Source organism: Xyrauchen texanus, chromosome 31 (assembly GCF_025860055.1).
Source record: "Xyrauchen texanus isolate HMW12.3.18 chromosome 31, RBS_HiC_50CHRs, whole genome shotgun sequence".
Taxonomy (NCBI): domain Eukaryota; kingdom Metazoa; phylum Chordata; class Actinopteri; order Cypriniformes; family Catostomidae; genus Xyrauchen; species Xyrauchen texanus.
In genome coordinates, this window is record NC_068306.1 from 23,793,678 (window position 1) to 23,818,426 (window position 24,749).

The 24,749-nt window shown below is 43.7% G+C and overlaps 1 protein-coding gene across 1 annotated transcript in view; it reads right to left on the reverse strand.

Moving 5' to 3' along the window:
- Positions 1–24,749, reverse strand: part of LOC127625395 (calcium-binding protein 8-like) — a 49,132-nt gene that overhangs the window by 8,508 nt on the left and 15,875 nt on the right. Inside the window, exon 4 of the mRNA XM_052100672.1 lies at positions 13,132–13,244. Coding sequence (XP_051956632.1) covers positions 13,132–13,244 — 113 coding nt within the window. The remainder of the gene's footprint in view (positions 1–13,131; positions 13,245–24,749) is intronic.

The window sequence follows — 24,749 nt, forward strand, 5'->3', positions numbered from 1 at the left end:
GGGCGGGGCCGGGCTAGAATGTCGCGCGCCCGGTCCCCAATCGGCCTGATGGGGCGCGCAAGGGATAAAGGCGGCCAGTGACGACGGTTCGAGAGAGAGAGAATTACGGGCATGTCCGTCATGTGTGTGTTTATGTGTTTTGGTTTTGAGTTTAATTAAATATTATTTATATTGACAAGCCGGTTCTCACCTCCTTCTTGCCCATCTTAACCCCCTTACATTGGTGCTGAAATCCGGGAAAGAGGAGGGATGCCCGTCACAGAGTCCTCGACACTACCGTCCACCCAGGGGAGCGCTGCTACCATCTGTCGGGTGATGGAGTTACCCAACCGCCCGGACGCGCTGAACGGCCGCCATCCGCGGGGTGAGTGGGGACTGGATTCCCTGATCGCCTGGAGCGGTAGGGCCGCTACCAGGGGTGGAGGAATGTCCCCAGGTGCCGCCAGAAAAGCAGAGGGGCATTCTGGCCGCTGGGGGTCGGAGATTTGACTCCGGTTCGCGCGGTGAGGAGTGGCTGTCGTCCGCCGGAGAGTGTGGCGTAGTGTTCGAGGACCACGCGACGGTACATCAGAGAACCGGTGAGTGAGCTTCTTCTCTCTCTCCTCTCTCTCTCTCTGTCGCACCGTGTTGGCCTTTTCCCTCACCTATTTTTTGTTGTTGTTGTTTTCCCCTCCTGTTTCCTCCCAGGTCGAGTAAGGCGGGGATGACCTGACGGGGCGCAAAGCACGCCCCTCCCCAGGGAAAGAGGGGAGGGGGGGGTGTAGGTCAGGCCGGTGGCACCCCGGCCTGAGGTAACACCGGGAGGAGTGTGGAGCGGAGGGAGGCGGGGCCGGGCTAGAAGGTCCCCAATTGGCCTGATGGGGCGCGCGAGGGACATAGGCGGCCGGTGACGACGGTTCAAGAGAGAGAGAATTACGGGCATGTCCGTCATGTGTGTGTTTATGTTTGTGTTTTTTGGTTTTGAGTTTAATTAAATATTATTTATATTGACAAGCCGGTTCTCGCCGCCTCCTTGCCCATCTTAACCCACTTTACTTAATAGGTTAGCCAGAATTTTTGTCAGAATTTTTACATCTAGCTGGATCAGGGAAATTAGATGGTAACTTTTACTCTTTCTTGGTCCTTTTTAAAAATCTGACTGAACCGCGCTTGCATCATGGTTGGCGGAAGCTTTCCATTCTTTAATGATTCCCTATAAACATCTAACAAAAGTGGAGCCAATTCTGTAGTATAAAATCTACAAAATTCAGTGGCAAATCCAACAGAAAAAGAAACAAAATTGGTGCCCAGCTTCCTCAGACAATCGAGTCACTGAACAATGAATCAGTCCACTGATATAAGAAACATCAAATGGCTTACTCACTCCAATGTATTTATGAAGGTGAGAGCATGTTTGGGGAGTCTGGCCGGAAACATCAATGCAAAAGCGATCTTCCGCTGATGCCAAAGTTTCTTACATTCCTTGAACCGATCGCGTTTCTCTCTTGTCGAATTCGCAAAGTCCGGGAACAAGAAAATATTTGTATTCTTCCAAGAAAGCTTTCCTTTGTTCCTCGCCTGGCGCAACACAAGATCTTTATCTGATGATCTCAGAAATTTGGTAGAATTGTTCGGGGCCTGTCTCCCTCAGTAGATCCACGAGCCGGGTCTCTGTGAGTTCACTCGATTTCCAGTTTATGGCATTTTATGTCGAGCAGACTCAGGAAGAGCTCGTCAATGGAATTTCACCATATTATAGTTTTTCCAAAATGTGTTCCAAGTCTGTTTTGGACATGGGCAGATTAGTGGATAATTCCCTTTTTGATTACCCCAGATAATCGATCCATTTCTCAACATCAACAGAATATTGTTTCCATTACCGTAATCGACACGATCGGCCGATCACAGATTTAAGACAAATTTGCGGCACATTCCTAAATCACTTCATGTTTCTCCCTTCCAATGAATTGTTAGGGGCGCATACCAATTACCAGCTACAGAAACACAAACAGAGGTGCATTTTGACATACTGACAAACATGACTGACCATCTTTTTTATGTATTCTACATAAATGTTATTTTAGAAACATTTTACAAACCTAGAAAGCCAAGAGCGTTCCAGTTAAAATAGCCTAGATTATTGTTTAACATACAACATGGAAATTAAATGCTGATTTATGAATACAGTACCCTCTTTTACTCACAGAAAAATATATTGCCCCATGATAACATGATAAAATCTTTATCTTGCACATTCAGTTATCTGATGACACAATAAAGGAGAGATTGTGAAAGAGGTCTGTGGTGTGTGAGTAAATACTAATTTGTGTGTGACTGCTGGCTGTAAGCAGTCTGTTTGATCTGACAAGCAGCTGAGGGGGCTTTCCTTATAATAAATTAACACATATTGTGTTGCTTAATTTGCAGTGGTGCAGTTTAAAAGCCTGCATTGATTCCTATCTTTGGCCATCAATTCTGAAGAACCGCCCGGTACAGCAGGTGATTAACGTTTCAATTACCCAAGCACTCTCATTCTAATGACAGGTACAAGATTAATGCGAGAAAGTAAACATCTTATTGAAATGATTTGGGGGAGCGCTAATAAAAAAAGGCAGAACAAAATAATTTCATAATAAAAAACCAATTCAGAGAGTCAAAACGGCTGCACTTGTCATAATTTATGATTTGCATAAACTATATGTATTCAATACATGCCTTTTGAACTGTAAATACAACATCATTAGGGGGAATTCACTGTGTGGCTACATCACTTGTTTTAGCATCTGATTCACTGAAGGAAATTCACAGGTAAAAGTACAAACACACTGCCAAAATTTGTGCTGATTGCAATTTGCTAACACGATCAATAGAAAATTCACACAACCATCTCTTTTCAATTAATTTTCATGTACCACCTGCTTCCATGAGCCGTAACAGCAAGTTAATCACGGCTGGCAAATAGCACAGACTTTTGTGAACAAGACGCAATCTATAACAAACCTAATTTACATAGAATGGAAGAGTGATGCATTGTTGCAATGAAAAGAATGACAATGACAAATATTTATTTTGTAACACTATTTCAGCACATTTAGAGCCTGATCAAACTGGATTTAGGCCGGTTAGTGAAAAAGACACAGGTTTTTACAATCAAATACAGTGCGCTCAAGTGGCACACCTGTTTAGTGAATTCACCCCATTGTGTCTGAAACACCCCAAGAACACCCTCTACTCCTAATCCCTGGCACCCCCAAACCTAAACGTGGTGGTAAAAGTGTCTAGTATGTGGCCAGCTCTCATGTCTCACACATAAGCGGACCTGCTCGCTGGGGGAGATGGGCCATGAAGAAATCTGTCAGCGGCTGATGTCTTTGACCCACTGAGCAAGAAACGAGGGTGGTAAGTGTCGTGTTGAAGGTGTCCAGACACATTTGTCACAGTGAAAAAGGAGCTCGGCTCTCTTTCCTTCCCATTCCCGTCTGCCTGCCCTCCTCTATAACTCAAAGCCGCATTAGCATTGACGTAGAGTGATAAGCTACACTGATAGCAGAGAAGTGCGAAGGAAGATGTCAGCTGACTCTTCAGGGAGCCTTGGAGCACAAAACAAGAGAAATTTCATAAACTGTTTGACACTGATTAATGTTGTGCATTTTTGTATACTTTTAATAGTGCTTTCAATTGACTAAGAATTGTAATGACATCATATGCTATTTAATTAACCAAATGAACCGCTATTAAGCTCACTTGTCAATTTCAATATTTGTCAGCATTGTCAGCCTCGTCTGCCCGGAGGAGGAGGAGAAGAGGAATGGCTTCTGCTCTCCAGCCTCTGCCTTCCACGGCTCCGTCCCCAGAACCTCCCATGGCTCTGCCTTCTATGTTCAGCGAACCAGAGCTCACGCATACCATGGTCAACAAGCCAGTGCCTGCAACCCTGACTGTCAACAAGCCAGTGCCTGCAGCCCCGAACGTCAACGAGCCAGTGCCTGCAGCCCCGAACGTCAAAGAGCCAGCGCCTGTAGCCTCTCCGGCTCCACCTCTCGAGCCTTCCTCGGCTCCGCCCATGGAGCCTTCCACGGCTTCAATCCCAGAGCTTTCCACGGCTCCGCCTCCAGAGCCTCCCTCAGCTCCACCTCCTGATCCTCCCTCGGCTCCGCCTCCTGGGCCTCCCTCGGCTCCGCCTTCCACGGCTCCGCCCCCTGAGCCTCCCTCAGCTCCGCCTCCTGAGCCTTCCACGGCTCCGCCAACCATGGCTCCGCCTCCTGAGCCTTCCACGGCTACGCCAACCACGGCTCCGCCTACCACGGTGCCATCTCCAGAGCTTTCTACGGTTCCTCCTCCTAAGCCACCCATGGCTCTCCCACCTGAATCTTCCACGGCTACGCCCTCCATGGCTCTGCCACCAGAAACCTCCAGGGCTCCGCCTACCACGGCTCCCCCTCGGAGTTCCCCATGGCTGTGGAACTGTGGCCGACTCCCAGACCTCCAGGCCCAGACTCTACCCTGCGTCCGGCTCCCAGGCCTCCTGAACCTGTTCCTGTCCTGTGGCCGCCTCCCAGGCCACCTGACCCAGTCCCTGTCTTGTGGCCTTCTTGCACTGCCTGCCTGCCCTCTGTGCCTCCTTGGACTCCAGAATGTTTTCCCTTTGAATGTTTTCGTGTTTTTGTTTCAGTTCTCCAATCGTGGATGTTTCCTTTGTTCCTGTCTGTCTAGTTTTCACCTTGTTAAATAAAACCCGCATTTAGATCCACACTCATCGTCTACCTCCTCCTACTAACATCACAGGTACAGAGCCAATGAAATGCAGTTGTTTTCGCAAATCCCAACTAAGCTGGGTCAGCCATGAAACAGCGCCCCTGGAGCAGACAGGATCAAGGGCCTTGCTCAAGGGCCCAACAGTTGTATCTTGGCAGTGCTGGGCCTTGAACCCCTGACCATTTGGTCGGTAACCCAGAGCCTTAACCGCTGATCAAATATGTTTTTTCTAGCAGATCTCTAATCAGGACAAGATGATTCATAATATTTCTCACAGTGTGCCAATCGATACTATATCACTCCTTCAAGCCATCAGGGGGAACCATCTGTAGTGTCTTATCAGAGACTCAAATATCTAAGTTGTGTGCGCCAAAAAAGCACTGAAAAATTATTTGAAGAATATTATATTATATTATATAATATTATACCCCTACTATAACTTGATCTATAGCCTTGAACTACAAACACACACACACACACACACACACTCACACACACACACACACACACACACACACACACACAGGTTGTCTGTCAAATAATTTCCAAAGCACTAACAGTCTGTAATTCAGCTGCCAGTTCTGCAACTGTCACTTTGGGAAGTGTGAATTGAACAGATGGTATTCGGGCGTATATGTTGCATCTGGGAGCAGGGCGATTGTAACAGGAGGGCCTGGGGTTTATCTGCCATCCATTACTCTGCATGGTCTCATTTTCATTCAGCTCCACAAATCCTGGACCAATATCACCTCTAGTTATTCTGCTAGCGGCTGTGGTAGATCAACTACTTGCACCATGACCTGGCTAAATATTGCTTTAAATTTCATTTCTCAGATTCCTATGGTCACAGCACATCCTGCGCACACACACACACACACACACACACACACACACACACACACACACACACACACACACACCACGTATCCCATAAGCAGCACTATCAAGCCAAAAACACTCATACAAACAAAACCGAATATGATGTTTATGACCCATCTGCTCTTGGGCCTGATTGTTATCTTGTCATGTTAATGAGACTCAGTGTGAAAGAGGAAAAGTATATGTCCTACTTTTTTCTGCTCTCCATTAGCCAGAGTGTCCTAGAGGAGGGAAGGCAATCAACTGAATAATTACTGACCAGCAGGTATGGTACTGTTACTGTAGTTTTAAACTCGGATGCCTTTCTTTCTTCTGTGGAATACTAATGAGGTTAGGTAGAATGACAGTCACCATTCATTTTCAGTGCATGGAAAAAGATGTAGCCTAATAAAAGTGAATTTTGACAGAAGTTAACATTTCCTTTTTGTTTTATGGAAGAAAGTCATATGGGTTTGGGAAAAAATGGGGTTGAGTAAATGACGTAAAAATGTTAATTTTTGGGTGATCTACGGCTAAAAGGTACATTCACACGAACAGCGATTTGCAGATACGTCTGGAAGTCAGTGATTTTCAATACGAGTTGGTGAGACAATGTGGGAATGTCCAGCAATGTGACAAAGTTAACAAGAATTGTCAGCATTCTAAGTGAGTTTGATTGATTCAATTATCATTCATCTTGTTCAAGATATGATGCACTTCATACAGCATTTTTTCTACAAATGATTTCCTCTCCAGAAGGTGAATCAGGAAAAAAAATGAAATTAGTGTAGCCATGCTATATCATGCTATAAAGGAACAACACAGGATACAAAATATATTTTTGGGGTTTTATTCTGACGGCTGCTTTAAAAACAAAAAAACAAAAACAAAACAGCGGTCGATGGGGCTGTATAAAAAAGTAAAATGAAAAATCAGTAGAAAGAAATACGGTATAATGAAATATGGTAGAGGCCATTCATCACATGTGTGCCAAAATGTGATAAAACTCCACACATGCAATCCATATGCATCCCAAATAATTATCAACTGATGAGCAAAACTGGAAGCTCCCTTGCCCAATGTATGCTCTCACGTTCTCATCAGCACACATGTGAATAACACAGCAGGCGTTGCAAAACTCATAAAGGGGCCACATAAAATTTTTGACCAGTGTGAAATTCTATTACATTTTCCCACTTGGCTACATTCTCCCCTGCTAAAAGTAATTGTCCCCGATGACTTAATACATATTTTTCACTTCTTTAACAGCTTCTCAAAAGAACACACTACCCAGGCTTGTTAACACCTGAGAGAAGACTTCAGGACTCAGTGAAACAGCATTGCATGCTGATTTTGGTTCATTAAATGGGTTTGAGTGCATGCCAGCATTAGCTCTTTTAGTTCTTCTTGGTGCTGGTACAGGTTTTTGACCTTTAGAAGTCTACATAACAGATCATGGAGCGTTCTGATGAAGCGTTCACACTGAGTGTTACACTGAGTCTGATAAGGTGTGGTACGGGTACTCTTTATACCATACATTTTACACAGCTCGGCAATCATGCAGCATTCAAAATTTTGGAACCTGATCAGAATACAATCGTTCAGGCACACCATATTTCATGAACCATACAAGAAGATGGTGGCAAAGAGAGATGCTAGTGTCATTCATTTGGACTGGACATGTAGGACAGGGCTGGCTGATTCACCGCTTAACTGAGTTGCATTCACTTTTATTGTAAGTGCCTTACTGTAACTGTGGTTTTAAAAAAAAAATTATTTTTATTTTTTAATGAGTCAAAATAAATTTTTTTGGTAATCAACAGTATGCAACAAATTGAGCTTCACTTGTATTGAACCCAAAATATTCCTCTAAAACCTGGCCTTCTAGTAACCTGACACACCTTCTTGCAACGTTCATAGTCCTGAACACTAAAAAACAAGCAAACAGCGGGACACAATACAAAGAACTCCAACTGACGCATGAGTACCTAGACCAACAATAAAAAAAAAAAACATTGATGCAAGGGCGCTTCCTGTGTGAATGGCCCCTTCCGTTTGTTTATGTTTTTTAACTACTTGGCAAATTTAAGTCTCCAGTAAAGAAGATTTTAAACAAAAGTAAGGCCTGAGAATATACAGATGTATTAGACATTACAAACAGCAAGAATGTGCTGTTAATCTTTGGTGTTACTGGTTTATGCTGACTTGTTTGTCTCAAATAATTTCCACTAATGGGTAAAAATGGGTCTGCTAGCAGCAACACTACTACTACTACTACACACACACACACACACACACACACACACACACACACACACACACACACACACACACACACACACACACACAGGTTTGTGTTGAGGGTGGGGAAAACAAGCTTGTTTATGCCTATGTGTTCCCAAAATGATAGCCTGTAGCTCTCTGCTCCACTCAGATGTCCCCATTGACAATCTTGTTTACTTGAATATTTTAAAATACCCCCACTATTAAGTGCACAGTCTTTCATATTTCACAAGGGCTTCAAGGTTCCAGGGATAAAAAAACATCCTAGTCAACATGCAAATTCAAACAGAGATGACACCCCAATAAGCACACCACAAACACACACACACACACACACACACACACACACACACACACACACACACACACACTCACAGACGCATGTTCTGTTTCCATGTTTTATGGGGACTTTCCATAGACATAATGGTTTTTATACTGTACAAACTTTATATTCTATCCCCTAAACCTAACCCTACCCCTAAACCTAACCTTCACAGAAAACTTTCTGCATTTTTACATTTTCAAAAAACATAATTTATTATGATTTATAAGCTGTTTTCCTCATGGGGACCGACAAAATGTCCCCACAAGGTCAAACATTTCGGGTTTTACTATCCTTATGGGGACATTTGGTCCCCACAAAGTGATTAATACACGCTCACGCACACACACACACACACACACACACACACACACACACACACACACACACACACACACACACACACACACACACACACACACACACACACACTATTTCTTTGTACTAACTACAGATCACAACAAAACACTTGTGACTGATTTATGAATCAAATCTGCAACACAGGTTTATAAATCAATACCTTTTGAGGGGGTGTTCTGGTTCCAGTCCATTTCAACTGCACTGACTATGCCCCCCGTGTCGTCCGTGGCTCTGCCCCCCAAGTCTTCTGTGGGTCTGTCCCCAGAGTATTCCGTGGCTCTGCCATCCCTGAGTCTTCCGTGGCTCAGCCCCTACCCCCCAAGTCTTCTGTGGCTCTGCACGCTCCTCCAGAGACTTAATTCCCTGAGCCTACAGAGGCTCCGCCCTCACCTCCACTGGATCTGCCCACTCATCCTACTTAGCCTCCTGTGGCTCTGCCTCCTCCAGCTCCACCTCCTGTGATTCCAATCCCTGAGACTCCTGTGGCTACTTAGTCTCTGTCCCTGAGTCTCTTCCTCCTGTGGCTCCACCTCCTAAGACGCCAGTGGCCCAACCTGCTGAGATTCCAACATGCCCCTCTGCCTTGTTGGGCCCTGTTCCACAGACCAGGCCTCCTCCCTGGCCACCGGACCCTGCCCCCTTTCTGGTGTCGCCACACAAACTGCCAGATCTCACTCCCTTCCTGGAGCCACGTGCCAGGTCTACAGACCCCGCTAACTTCCTAGTACCACCTCCCTGGCCTTCAGACCCCTCTCATTTTCTGGAGAGACAGCCCTCGCCCTCGTGTTCTCCCTGTCTTTTGTCTTGCATTGTTAAATGTATATTTTAGCTTTTATTTTTTTCATCACATTCTCAGTGGGTCAGAAGTTTACATACACTTTGTTAGTATTTGGTAACATTGCCTTTAAATTGTTTAACTTGGGTCAAACATTTTGGGAAGACTTCCACAAGCTTCTCACAATAATTTGCTGGAATTTCGGCCAATTCCTCCAGACAGAACTGGTGTAACGGTGTCAGGTTTGTAAGCCTCCTTGCTCGCACACGCTTTTTCAGTTCTGCCCACAAATGTTTTATCGGACTGAGGTCAAGGCTTTGTGATGGCCACTCCAATACCTTGACTTTGTTGTCCTTAAGCCATTTTGCCACAACTTTGGAGGTATACTTGAGGTCATTGTCCATTTGGAAGTCCTATTTGCGACTGAGCTTTAACTTCCTGGCTGATGTCTTGAGATGTTGCTTCAATATATCCACATAATTTTCCTTCCTCATGATGTCATCTATTTTGTGAAGTGCACCAGTCCCTCCTGAAGCAAAGCACTCCACAACATAATGCTACCACCCCCATGCTCTGCCCCCTGAGTCTTCCATGGCTGAGCACCTTCTTTGTTTCTTTTTGTGCTGTTTTTTTGTGTTTGTGATTTGAGGTTTTTGGACAGTTTGTGGATGAATCTGCCTATTCTTTGTTCTTGTGCATCCTATTGGCTGGAGTATGTTTTGTGTAGTATTCTAAATAAGCTGCTTAAAATACAGATGTAATACTATTTTGTCACAGAAGGTGGAGTTTTGGTTATTCAGGGCAAACAGTCATATTTTGAGTCGGGGGACAAAGCAGGGAAGCTTTTGGCTAGATATATTAAGCAGAGAGAACCTTTTCTACTATTCCCTCAGTGAAATCTGCTGGTGGTGAATTTTTTAACTCAGCCATTGATATTTATAGTGCTTTTAAAGAATTGTATCTTGATCTTTATAGTTCCACATCTCCGTCTATTGATGAAGATTTTAGAAACTTAGTGGAACCATTAGAACTCCCTAAACTGACGACTGAGCAAAAACATTCTCTTGATAATGAGATAAACTTAGAGGAGCTTGACGAGGCAATTAAGGCCTTACCTACCTCTGGGGTCAGACGGTTTTGCTGCTGAATTGTTTAGATCTTATGCTACAGAACTGGCTCCACTTTTGTTAGAAGTTTATACGGAATCATTAAAGAATGGAAAGCTTCCGCCAACCACGATACAAGCCTGGATCAGTCTGATTCTTAAGAAGGACAAAGATCCAAGCAAGTGTAAGAGTTACCATCCAATTTCCCTGATCCAGCTTGACGTTAATATTTTGTCTTAAAATTCTGGCTAACGATGAAGTAAAGTTATGCCATCTCTTATACAAACAGATTAAGTGGAGTTTATTTGAGGCAGTAGCTCTTCTGATAACATTAGGCATTTAATCAATATCATGTGGTCAGAGTTAATTTTGACCCTTTAATACAACGCAATATTACTCAGGAGGTTATGTTATTGTGCCAATATTAAATATGTATGGGTCTCATAATAAAATCAGAGACAGCAGGGGTGATTGGTATGCTGGTGTGATGATTTTACATGGATTACTGTTGCTGTTATGAGTCACTGTGTTCCACTAAAGTTGTGTTCAGATGAGCATTTAAATCACCTTCAAGACAACAAGTGTCTGCGACCTTGTTGTTACTCACACACACACACACACACACACACACACACACAAACACGCACACATGCACGCACACACTCAGCAACACTCATTGCTTCCTCAAAGTCAAGAAGTTAGTGTGGCAGGACGGAGGGCGGGGCCGGGTCGTGATCCTACACACCCGGTCCCGTATTAGGCTAATTATGCCTCCGTGAGGAATAAAGGTCGACTGCAGGGGATCGTGCGGGAGAGAGAGATCATTTACGGACATGTCCGTCATGTGTGTTTATGTTGTCTTTTAAGTTTATCATTAAACTATTATTTATATTGAAAAGCCGGTTCTCGCCTCCTCCTTTCCATTGATTCCTTTATAGTCAGCTATTATTTGACTTTGAATTCTTATTTTTTTAGAAGCAGAGATAGAGAGAGATAGATTTCAAATCCTTGTTCAAATGTGTACAAAGCTATAAAATGTACTTTTACTTCGTTACAGTGGGCGGCATACCTGTTGTTACATTACTGTGTTTAATTTTGTGTATTTTATTGAGAGATTATTGAATGGGACAGCGGATGTTCACAGCTGCGCGTGCTGTCACAGACTGTAACTCAAACTGAGTCTATCACTGTTGCAGCATCCTGCTCTTCAAACAAAATGAAACACTTTCTTCGTTCCACACAGTGAAAAAATAATAGTTTTGTCATGCAATGCCTTCATTTAACACCAAGACAAGTGGATATTTCAAGATTAAAATTGCAGCTCCAATTTAAGGTAGCATGCTGCGGTACGTTGTGGCTCTAATGCGGGCATAACTGTGTAATGTGATGGTCATTTTCAAGGTGACTCTGTAACTGGCCTCTTATAACATAACTTTTTAAGTGTACATTTTCAAATCAGTGCAGCAATATATGCTTTGTCCCGCATGTCATGAGCAGTATTTACGCATTTACCCCGTGCCCTCGCACTGGCAACTATGGAAACTACTTCAGGCTGATTAACTGTATAAATCCAAGTAAACATCCAAATTAAGTGTAAATACGTTTTGGTCTGCTGTTTGCGTGATTGACAACTGGAGTGTGAACAGACCGCATTTCTGTGCGTGGGGCGCATGTGAGAGATGTGCGGGCATGAGGCAATTGTATGGCAAATAATATATATGTTATTATAAAGAGTAAACTCATTTTATCTAATGTACATTTTTGTATTTATTTGTTATACTTTAGTATCTTTAAACTCCAATACATTCTGGGAATAATTTCTGGTGCATAGTGCCCTCATCAAACTTGGCTTCATAATAATCTCTCCACTCTCTCCTCTCCGCCAATAGCTGGTGTGTGGTGAGCATACTGGTGCAATATGGCTGCTGTCACATCATCCATTTTTCTCACCTACACCTATCATATCACTTCTGAAGATACAGATTTAACTAATTAAGTCTTATTGATTACTTTAATGCTGCCTTTATGTGCTTTCTGGAGCATTACAATTTTGGCACCAGTTCACTTGCATTGTACTGACCTACAGAGCTGAAATATTCTTCTAAAAATCTTAATTTGAGTTCTGCAGAAGAAAGCACATCTGGGATTTCATGAGGGTGAGTAAATGATGAGAGAATTTTCATTTTTTGGTGGACTGTCCCTTTAAAGTGATAGATCAGCCATAATTTAATATTCTGTCATCATTTCCCAACCCTCATGTTGTTGCAAACACGTGTGACCTTCTGTATTCTGTGTAACACAAAAGATGTTACTTACAGACTTACAGTCTCAGTCACCATTCTCTTACAAAATATAGAGGAAAAAAACATATTCACTGAAAGTAAATTTAATTAACGTCCATTATGTCATTTGTGAAAGTAACATGTTACTCACTTCTTGAGTACTCTTTTAATTAGATATTTTTTTACTCTTACACAAGTAATTATTTATGTTAGTACTTTTACTTCTACTTGAGTCATTTTTTGATTACTCTACCCACCTCTGGTCACAGAACAGAGGAAGCAGGTGGGGAGGGCAGAGTGTGCCCCGTTATCTAATCTCTGTACCCAGAATATAAATATACACCTAAAAAGGGGATGAAAAGAAAAGAGCAGAGATATAGAAATACGAAAAGAGAAATGTGTTTTTCGTACCTGCCAGAATATGCTGTCTATAGTGCTGCCTAGGAAGCCCTCTCTGGTTTCAGAAGAAAGGAGTTTGGGTCCCAGTATTGTCATAAATTCATCAAAATCCACCTGTCCATCACCTGAATCAGAAATAGAAAGTTTGGTTGACAGTAGCCTCAACATAGAAAAGGTAAGCGTTTTGAAGCTGACAGCATTGCTAGACTGTTGCTGTCTCGACAGCAGCACACAATGTGAAGTGAAACCGACAATGTAACATTTAACTCAAGCAGAACTCAATCATATCATTACAATAGAATAGAATAGAATAGAATTTTTGGGAAAACAACATTTCAGGGATCAATTCGGTACATCTATCTAATCTATCTCTAAGGAACAATTTTACTTTAATAGGATTCATTGTTATGATGATTGCTTCATTGTGTATTATTTACTGGTGAGTATAAGCTTAATGAAACCATTCAGGTCTTTAAGCTTAGTAATAAGCTACAAATGTGATATTTTTAATTCACTTGATTTACCTATTAGGGCAACAGGCTTCATGATGTGTACTTTTACAGTTTGACTGACTTTGATTTCATGAGCAGTTGAATTCAATAAAGCAAATATCAGAGAATGCCAAAATGCAGATCATAGGGGAAGGGGGCACATGCAGCCACATAAGCTTTGTTTCATGGTTCATTTGAACTGAATGTAATTATCATCAAGGGTGCATGCTCTTGACCCTACATCTGACCTCATAAAATCTTTTGAAAGCCTCACTTATGGCATGTGACCCATGGGCTCGCAAAAGCTGAGCATGCATGCTAACAGCTATGTCCCTATGTCCCTCTCTCATTCTCGCTTTTGTTCCTTCCTTAAAGATAATTGCTGGTCTGAGATTTAGGGCAAAAAAGGAATTAAACACCAGCTGAAAATGACGGTGGAAGTCAGTGTGCGCTGTTACTGAATCAATCTAATGTTCTTTGTGAACATCAGACTAACCTCAGGGTGGCTGAGAGGGGATGGCGGAAATCTAAAGATCCAGCAGATATGGGTAAGTATCAGTCTCTGCGTGCATCTTTTTCAGATAACGTTAAATCTGCAAAAACTTCCAATTACCAGGACAAGATCAACAGCACCACTGACACTCGCAGCTTATTTAGAACATTCAACACACTTCTCTCTCTGACTGACATTGAGGTCTCTAAACTCCTCCTCTCCAACCACCCCACCACCTGTTCCCTTGACCCCATTCCTTTCCAACTTCTCCAAGTCATCTCTCCGTCCATCCTACTTGCACTCACACACATAATTAACAGATATCTACTTATAAGCATTTTCCCCACTACATTTAAGCAGTCTTGAGTAACCCTGCTGCTTAAAAAAACTGCACTTAACCCCACACAAGTAGAAAACTGCAGACCAGTCTCTCTCATTCCATCCATGGCAAAAACACTTAAAGGGGTAGTGTTCAATCAGATCTCTGCCTATCGTTTGCAGAACAAGCTTCTGGTTGACAATAAGTCAGGCTTCAAAAGTGGACACTGCACCAAGACTGCCCTGCTGTCTGTCACTGAGTCACTAAGACAGGTAAGAACTGGATCCCGATAACCCGTACTGATTCTACTGGACCTTTCTGTAGACTTTGTCACAGTCAACCATCAGATCCTTCTCTCCACCCTCTCTACTCTGGGCACCACAGGAAATGTGCTAAACAGGTTTAATTCCTATCTCTCGGGTAGGTCCTTCAAGGTAGCCTGGAGGTGTCCAAGTCACATCAGCTACTTATTGGGATACCTCAGGGTACATGGTTTCTCTTACCATTGCTATGCCAATGACACACAGCTCTACTTGTCTTTCGAGCCCAACGACACCACGGTGACTGCTTGAATCTCAGCCTGTTTAGCATACATCTCGGCCTGGATGAAGGAACACCACCTTCAACTTAACCCAGTGAAGACTTAGCTCCTCGTCTTTCCAGCCAACCCTGCTCTTGAACACAACATCACTGTGCAGCTGGGTTCAACTATAGTAACGCCTTCCAAAGTGGTCAGAAATCTAGGGGTAACCATCGATAACCAATTCAGTTTCACAGACCACATCTCAAAGACAAATGAATAAATGTAAATGGAAGTATAAATGTTCTCACTTTGCCTCAAATCCCAGCGCAACACTCCACTCCACTGAATCCTGAATAATCATTACTTAAGTACAATAAAGTTGAGCGTTCCTATCAGTATTCATTACCAAGACTGAAGGCGGCATTAAAGAACATCTTTTCGATTAGCTGTATATAACTGTACTGTGTGCAAAACTTAGAACTGACACAGCAAAGCTGCACAGAAGTCTTTGAGGAAAACGTCTCGGGTTATGACTATAACCCTTGTTCCCTGAGAAGGGAACGAGACACTGCGTCGTTGAAAACGACTCTTTGGGGAACGCTCCTTAGCGTGCGCCTCTGAATTATGAATGAAACTATTCCAATCTTGATTGGTGTTGCGTCATGACGTAACATGTGACGGCATAACCGGATGCATAAAAGTGACGCCGGTACACATACACATTAGCCTAGCGATGAAGCAAGCCGCTCTCAGGCCTTGAGGGGCGTGGCAGGACGACGCAGTGTCTCGTTCCTTCTCAGGGAACAAGGGTTATAGTCATAACCCGAGACGTTCCCTTCCGAGGGAACTCGCACTGCGTCGTTGAAAACGACTCTTTGGGGAACGAATGCCCACTAGGCCACGCACCGAAAAAAAGGCCTGCCCTAGGGTGAAACTGAACTCAGGCACTCAGCTAGGACGAGAGCACACGTGCGCCAGGCGTACTAGGGAGGTGCAGACTGTAAAACCTGATGAAAGTGTGCGGGGTAGCCCAACCGGCTGCCTCACAGATCTCCTGGAGGGGTACTCCCGATAAGAGAGCCCTAGAGGACGCCATGCCTCTAGTTGAATGAGCCCTCACGGCCAAAGGTGAAGGCAAATTACGCACCTTGTAGGCCGAGATAATAGCCTGAACAATCCAATTACTAATGGTTTGTTTCGAGGCAGGGAGCCCCTTCTTAGGTGACCCAAAACACACTAACAGTTGGTCCGACCTCCTCCAAGAAGAGGACCTCTCGAGGTTAAACACTCAAATATCTGACAGGGCAGAGCAAATGGAGCCTCTCTTCTTCTGCCGACACATGAGGTGGAGGATAAAAAGCCTGCAGGACCGTAGACCGTGCCGTGTTAGACGGCACCTTAGGCACATAGCCAGGTCTCGGGTGTAAAATGGCTTTAACTCCGCCAGGGGCAAACTCCAAGCAAGCTGGCGTCACTGCCAGGGCTTGAAGATCACCCACCCTCTTTAGAGAGGTAATAGCTAAGAGAAAAGCCATCTTGAACGTCAGGTCCTTGGGCGAAGCCGACTGAAGGGGTTCGAAGGGGGCCAGGGATCACCCTTCGAGAACCACCGCCAGGTCCCAGGCAGGAACCCTGGACCTGGTTGTCGGTCTCATCCTCCATGTACCATGGAGAAAACGAATGACCAGCTGGTGCCTCCCCAGAGGCCCATCACTCAGTGGTGCATGGAACGCCGAAATGGTAGCCACGTACACCTTAAGTGTGGAAGGGAGAGACCCGCAGAGAAACGATCTTGAAGAAACTCCAGAACTGAAGCCACCGGGCAGTTAACTGGATCTAATTCATGTTCTCTACACCAAGTGGAGAACACATTCCACTTGAGGCCATATAATCTCCTAGTAGACGGAGCCCTAGAGCCAAGTATGGTTTCAACCACCCCCGCTGATAGACCAGCATTTAGGTACTGAACCCCCTCAGGGGCCAGACCCACAGTTTCCACAGCTCTGGACGAGGGTGGAAGACTGTGCCCCCGCCTGAGACAACAGATCCCTCCTCAGAGGAATCTGCCATGGCTGAGCTATCAGGAGTGAAATTATGTCTGAGAACCATACTCGGGCCGGCCACATGGGGGCAACCAGAAGTAGACTGATGCCCTCTTGGCGGACCCTTTCCAGGACTCCCGGGAGCAGAGCGATCGGGGAAATGCGTACAGGCGAAGCCTCGGCCAAGCCTGTACCATGGCGTCCAACCCCAGTGGGGCTGGATGTGAGAGGGAGAACCAAAGTGGACAGTGGGACGCTCTCGAGACGCGAATAGATCCACTTCTGATGGTCCAAATTTGTCCCATATCAACTTCACCACCTCTGGATGAAGTCTCCATTCCCCGGGCCTCAGCCCCTGCCTCGACAGGATGTCTGCTCCCTGATTCTGAACCCCGGAATATACATGCTCTGATAGACAGTATTTTCCCTTGGGACCAAAGAATTATCTGATGCGCCAGTCTGCACAGAGGGCTGATCTGAGTCCTCCTTGTCGGTTCAGATAAGCTACCACTGATGTATTGTCCGAACGTACTAGGACATGGTAACCTTTGATGTCTGGAAGGAAGCTCCTCAGAGCCCTGAACACAGCCAACATCTCTAGACAGTTTATGTGCCAAGAATGATGATGGTCCTGCCACAGACCCCTGGCAAAAGCGGCCGTCCATGACCGCGCTCCAGCCAGTGAGGGAGGCGTCTGTCGAAACGGTTTTCCGGCGACATGACGCTCCCAACACTGGCCCTAGGGACAGGAACCAAGGTTTCTTCCACATTAGCAGAGAACGAAGGCATCTGCGCGTTACTCTGATTATACTGAAATGGATTCCCCTTGGGGAAAACACCTTGGCTTTCAGCCACCACTGGAGGGGCCTCATGTGCAGAAGGCCCAAAGGTATCAAGTTGGATGCCGCTGCCATGAGGCCCAGCAGTCTTTGAAACTGCTTTACAGTGATGGCCTGGCCTAGTTTTAACCCGGACACCATCGCCAGAACGGACTCGATACGTGCAGGAGACATGCGTGCCTGCATCGTAACCGAAGTCCCACACAACACCCAGAAACGTTGTGCACTGGGATGGTTGTAACACACTCTTTTGTGTTGAGTCTCAATGCCAAACTTCGAATATGGCCAAGGACGACATCTCGATGCCGAACCGCCATTTCTCGAGACTGGGCCAGAATGAGCCAGTCATCGATAAAATTCAGTATGCGGATGCCCTGAAGTCTCAGAGGAGCAGGAGCTGCATCCATACATTTGGTGAATGTGCGGGAGAGAGTGCTAGGCCGAACGGAAGAACCCGATATTGGTAAGCTTCAGCCCCAAAGCGAACCTCAGGAACCTCCTGTGACATGGAAGGATGGGTACATGAAAATAGGCGTCTTTTAGATCTATCGTGACAAACCAGTCCTCGGATCTGATCTGACTCACGATGACAGGAATGGTAAGCATTTTGAACCTGAACCTCCTCAAAGGCCGGTTCAAAACTCTGAGATCTAAAATCGGCCTCAACCCCCCATCCTTTTTTTTTTTTTTTTATATGCAGGACCCATGCAGATATGTTGGGAAGATGATTCCATGCCTCTACAAAATCTACTACGGGAACCAGCCTCTCGAGGCTTGTCTCGGTTGTTTTTCGAGCACTGTTCTCGACTTCCTGAAGCGAGATACCGGCAGGATTTAGTCGATACAGTCCTTGTGACCACAATTGATGTGTGTTTTTTATTTTTTGACGCGAACGGCACGGTGTGCGTTCGCTGGAAATTGATGTGGCCCGAAGCGTCAGAGACGGCGGGAAACCAACACCGATTGTGTGCGGCCATGTAAGCCCTACTTATTAAAGCAGATGTATCTCTGCAGGGCTTACTAGGCAGCGCCGGGGTTTTAGCCCATATCCCGTGCCCCCAAAACATCGTCTGTAATCAAACACTGGGGCTGGAGATACGGGACGAATGCGGTTTACCCCCGATCTCGTTTTAGATATCTTTGTGGAGATCGGAGAAAAACGGCAAACCCCGGCGCTGAGTTTGTGATCTGTGCCGCAGGAAACGCACGTCTAATTTTCAACTTGCGTTCCCTGCTCATTTTGTGGCCAGCTGATATTCAGTCTGGCCACGGCACGCGTCACAACCTCAATCAGCTCCTCATAAGCTTGGCCAAAAACTGGCGTGCTTGGCTCACGGTCGTCCACATCGATGCTGAGCATATCCACTTCCTCGGAAGCAGTGAGCTCAAGCAAGGGGACCTGATCATGGGCAGAAGAAGCCGCGACGCGGGCTTCTGCACCACTCACAGTAGGCTCGGGATCCTCAAACGAAGAATGAGAACGTGCCGCAGCAGTCTCATTCTCATCTGCAAAATCCCGCTGCGAACCCCGCGATTTCAATCGCCGCGCTGCCTCAACAGACGCGGGACCAAAACCGTGGGGAACGCGAGCCTGACCGTGCTCATCGAAGCACGCCAACCAGGAGCGCAGCACTCTCATGGGTAGTGCTTCACAACTTTCACAGGCAGATCCCTCGAGAGCTGCCTGTGCGTGCTGTGCTCCCAAACAGTTCACACATAAAGCGTGCGTGTCCCTACCCGTAATGAAACGAGGGCAGGGGTGCACGCACTTCTTGAACTGTTCGGTGGCCATAATATTTTTAAATCAGACAAACAACACCAAATAAGACAAACAATTTCAACATAGAGCGCTTGCTGAAGAGCGAAAAGCTAATGTGTATGTGTACCGGCGTCACTTTTATGCATCCGGTTATGCCGTCACATGTTACGTCATGACGCAACACCAATCAAGATTGGAATAGTTTCATTCATAATTCAGAGGCGCACGCTAAGGAGCGTTCCCCAAAGAGTCGTTTTCAACGACGCAGTGCGAGTTCCCTCGGAAGGGAACATATTTTGAGTCTTATTTTACTCCGGATTAAAACTGTATTATGAATGTACCACTGATCTTAAAAGGAAATAGTGAATAGTACTTTTGAAAAATATATTTTAAATCACATCAGAAGTGATATCACAGGAGAATCACATCAGAAGCCTAATAAAAGCTATTATGTTTGACATGGAGTTGGGCTGATGTTGAGGGTCTGCCATGTTGAAATCGCATGACCAGACAAAAACTACAAATTTTAGATCAGTAAGCCAAAATTATCAGACACTGTAGTTCATTGTATATATAAATAATGGATGGCTGTGAATAGTGCACTTCTACAATGGCATCAGTAACCAAAAACCAAGTATGTAATCAAATATTCTACAGTGAATATACGTATCTCAAGAGTGCATTTTCCATTCCCCTTTTTGATCTGACACTAGCAGCCCCTAAGCAAAAAATATAAACATTTTGACCAAATCAATATTGATGTCCACATATGTGGACAGTGTGATTTTTTTCATTAAATTGTTTGTTTCCAGGAGTGTTGGTTATTCATATTTTTGTGACATTACAGGCATTACATAAAAAATGTGCATAAACAATTCTGATTCAAAGTAATGGCCAGCATAATCCAATCACTGCCAACCATGTTAAAGGTACTGTAGCCTTCTGAAGCTTTCACGTGACTGTGCTATTGAATTAGTTATGCCCCCTTTTTCCAAAACCCCGCCCTCCAAATTTAATATTGAGACCAAAACCGAGCAAAAGAGCAGCATTGTTTGTTCCTGTGGCTGTCAAATTCAACAGTGGCACAAAAGCGCACTCAACTGACAAACATTATAAATCATACACTGTAAAAAGTGATTCACGTGTCAAGTAAATTTGATTACATTTTTTTTACATGAAACGTATAACTATTACGGATATTTTATATTTTAAATTATGGCTTTGCATTTATGAAAAATATTGTGCGGGTGTCACATGACGCAAATGGCAGAGTAGCAGCTCGACGCCTGGTCTCCTGCAGCTCGCTTCTGTTTTCTTTTTATTCCAGACATACAATGGCAAAGGGAGTAAGAACTTTCGGCAAGAAGTTGGCGAATCCCAAACACTCATAGGAAGATCACCCTCACGGCGAAATGTGCTAAATCAGGAAAAGTTAAGTTGCCTCAGAACAGTCAAGCAAGCAAGGCGGACCAGGACAAGTGGAGGCCGACATTTTAGTGGAAAGAATTACCACTGAAGTGCTTAAAGTCGTGGAAGCCTCCTTTGACAAGGAGAAAGTTCTTAAGAAAGTAGAAGCTTGCTCATCCAAAATCGTCACACTTGATACGCGGATCACCGAAGCCGAAAGCTGCATCTCAGACTCCGAAGACGCTGTAGCAAACTACATTGCTAAACTCACTGAAGTTGAGAACAAGCTAGACGAAGACTTGGATAAAATTGACGACCTGGAAAATAGTGGACAGTGGCCCTGCGCTGTTATTGTAAAGTTTCACAACTTTCAGGGCAAAGTCCTCATCATGCCCTGTCATACAATGCCGCCCCAATCATGTTATTCGAGGATTACTCTACAGCTGTGATAAAGAAGAGACAAGAATTTTACCCAGTTAAACAGCAGCTTAAGGACAAGGGAATCATTTTTGCCATGTTGTATCCGGCCATCCTCAGGATTAAATATGACGGACAGGAGAGATTCTTCAGACAACCCAAGGATATTGCAGACTTTCTGGAAAAAGTCTCACAATGTGGATGGTCTCCTTCACGGGCCCCTTCTGACAGAGGAAATCTCTCCTTTTTTTATGCATACAAATGTGGTCATTTACGGAGCTTTCCAGACAATTTAAAGTTTGGTTAATTTTGATTAATTGGTAAATTTCAGCATATTTACATTGGGTTTGGTAGTGCCACCTCCATGATAGTGCCATATAGATATTTACATACTTATTATCTAATTTACTAATTATGTAGAGCTGCAGGCTGGCCGTTGATGTATGTTACCAAATAATCTAACAGCATTTTAGGTTAGAAAGAAGTTTAAAAGCTGATCCAGCATCTTCTCCCATATATAAAGGGAAGTTAGCTTGTGTCCTTAATGGGTGTAATAGGCCAAGGACTGACCCCTATGTTTACCTGTTGTCTCTACCTGTTGGGTTTTGTACATAGTTTGGTTTTAAAAGTTAGCAAAGCAAAAACATTTTATTTCTGTTTTTACTGTGGGTTTCTGCTTAGTTTGTGGGAGTATGGGATGCCATCTACATTCTCATCTACATCTAGCCAAGATACTTTACTTAATATAAAATGGTGAGTGACAAATTCACACTTAAAATTTGCAGCTGGAATGTGAGGAATACACAACCCTGTTAAGAGGGGAAAAAAATGTAAACTTCTTAAAAAAGGAACATGTTCACACAGCTCTTTTACAAGAAACCCACCTGTCCACTACTGAACGTTCTAAATTAAAGTGGGATCGGGTAGGACAGGTGTTTAGTTCATCTTTTACTAGCACAAGCAAGGGGGTCGCCATTCTAATTAATAAGCACCTGCCTCTGTCTGATGTTCAAACGATGCCTGACAAACCTGGTAGATTTGTTATGTTGAAGGGCTGTCTCCATGGCCAGAAAGTGTCATTCCTGAACATTCCACCTATACAGTCTAATGATTTCATTTCCCATGTTTTCTCTAAATTTGCTGATTGGCTTTGTGACAACACTGTAACAGCCAATGACTTTGACTGTTATTTTTGTTCAGGGATGTATAGATCCCCACCAGTGCAAAGTCCAATGTCTAAACAAGCCAAAGCTGTTTCAGATACCTGCAGCGAACTTGGCCTGGTTGATGCTTGGCGCGTTTTACATCCTAATGACAAGGAATTTATATTTTACACAGCTGTACATAAAACAAGCAGTAGAATCGACTTTGTTCTGACCCCTAACCTTTCATGTAGTAACATAAAGTGCTGTAGTAATGGTGATATTATTATATCGAATCATTCTCCCACCTTTATAGGCCTAAGCAATTCTAATTTTGCCTTACTGATTAGACCTTGGGGATACAGCCCTTTTCTGAATCATGACCCTAGTTTTAAAAAAAATTCTAAAAGAACAGTTGAATAATTTCTTTAAAGAAAATACAATCCCTGGGCTCACAGCTGGGCTCAAAAAGAACAGTAGAAAAGAGCAAAGAGAACTGGATCTGGAACTTCATGACCTTCAGGCCAGATATAACTCCTCCCCATCTGAGGAATTTAGAAATGACATACAGATGATCAAAACTGCTTTAGAGACCTTTCTAACAAAGAAAGCTGAAAAATCCATGTTTTTTGTGAGGCAAAGGATGTATGAATTCGCTAACAAACCTAATCGCTATTTGGCTTATATTCTACGAAACAGGGCTTATACCCTGAATATTTCCTGCATTAGAGATTCGAATGGCACTGTTAACTGTGATAATATAGAAATTAATAATATATTTAAAATATTTTACAAGCAGATATATACCTTAAAATGTAATCTACACTCAAAGCAAGACATGATTAACTGTTTTGCAAAGATGGATCTTCCACAAATTACAAATCAGCAGAAAGTTTTATGTAAACCATTTACTCAAAGTGAAAATCCAATCTACAATCCTTGTTTGAGGCTGTTGCCCTCCCTCCATATCTAATGGAGGCAAATATTTCCTTAGTACTTAAAAAAGGTTTATCACCAGAAGAATGTTCCTCATACAGGACCATATCTGTTTTACATTTTTATTTTAAGCATCTAGCAAGGGTCCTGGCTTCACGTTTAGAAAATGTCATCATCATTCCTCTCTTTATAGTTCTGAGGCCTTGGCTGTTTGAAATTTCGTATGGAATGGCCGTATCTTTTTACACTTCACAAAATTGGGCTAGGGGAGGGCTTTATTAAATGGATCCAGATATTGTACAATTCTCCTCTCTCAGCCATAATTACTAATGGGCTCAGGTCCGGTAATTTTAATATTGAACAGGGTACCAGGCCGGGATGTCCCCTGAGCCCACTGTTGTTTGCTTTGGCTATGGAACCCCTAGCTGCAATCATAAGACAAGATATCAACATAAAAGGAGTCTCTTTAATTGCATGCAGAACAAAATCTCACTGTATGCTAATATGTTTTGATTTATCTAGACTCCCCAAGACAATCAATTCCCAAATTGAGTGAAGCCATGGCTCTTTGTAGCTCACAAATATTAGACCCAGGCATCTCACAACCATTTCGCTGGTCCCCAACAGGCTTCTCATATCTAGGTATAAAAGTTTCCCCACAGTTAAAATATCTTTACAGACTAAAGTATGTTCCCCCATTACAAACCATAAAACACAGCATTGAAAGGGTTGCCCATTGGAGTGGGCAACCCTTATCTCTACTAGTTCATATCCATCTCATTAAATTAATATTCTCCCACGCCTCCTGTATTTGTATTTTCTCCGGGAAAAGTTTCAGTGATGATTAAAGATAACATAATTCTAAAGAATTTGTTGAATATATGGCAACAAATCAGGAAACTAGATGGATACAGTAATTGTTTTTCTTTATTAACACCTCTTTATGAAAACCCAGACTTCCCACCAGGCCTTCGGCTGGACTCGCTGATTAGAGCCATAGGGGCATCAAAGTAGTTGGAGATAGGGTTCAGGGTGGTTCAATTCTCACCTTCCAGCAAGTAAAAAGCAAGTTTGGTGTAACCAATGATGTTTCCTTAAATTTCTTCAGGTTCTGAATTTTATTTTGACTAAGTTAAAAGGGTTTTCTGGTGGATTTGATATCTCTACTATAGAGTCTCTGTTGGTTGATGATATGAAGCTCAAATTTGTTACTAAACGGCTTAATAATATACTTTGCAGCCTCAAGGTAGACAACTCTGAAA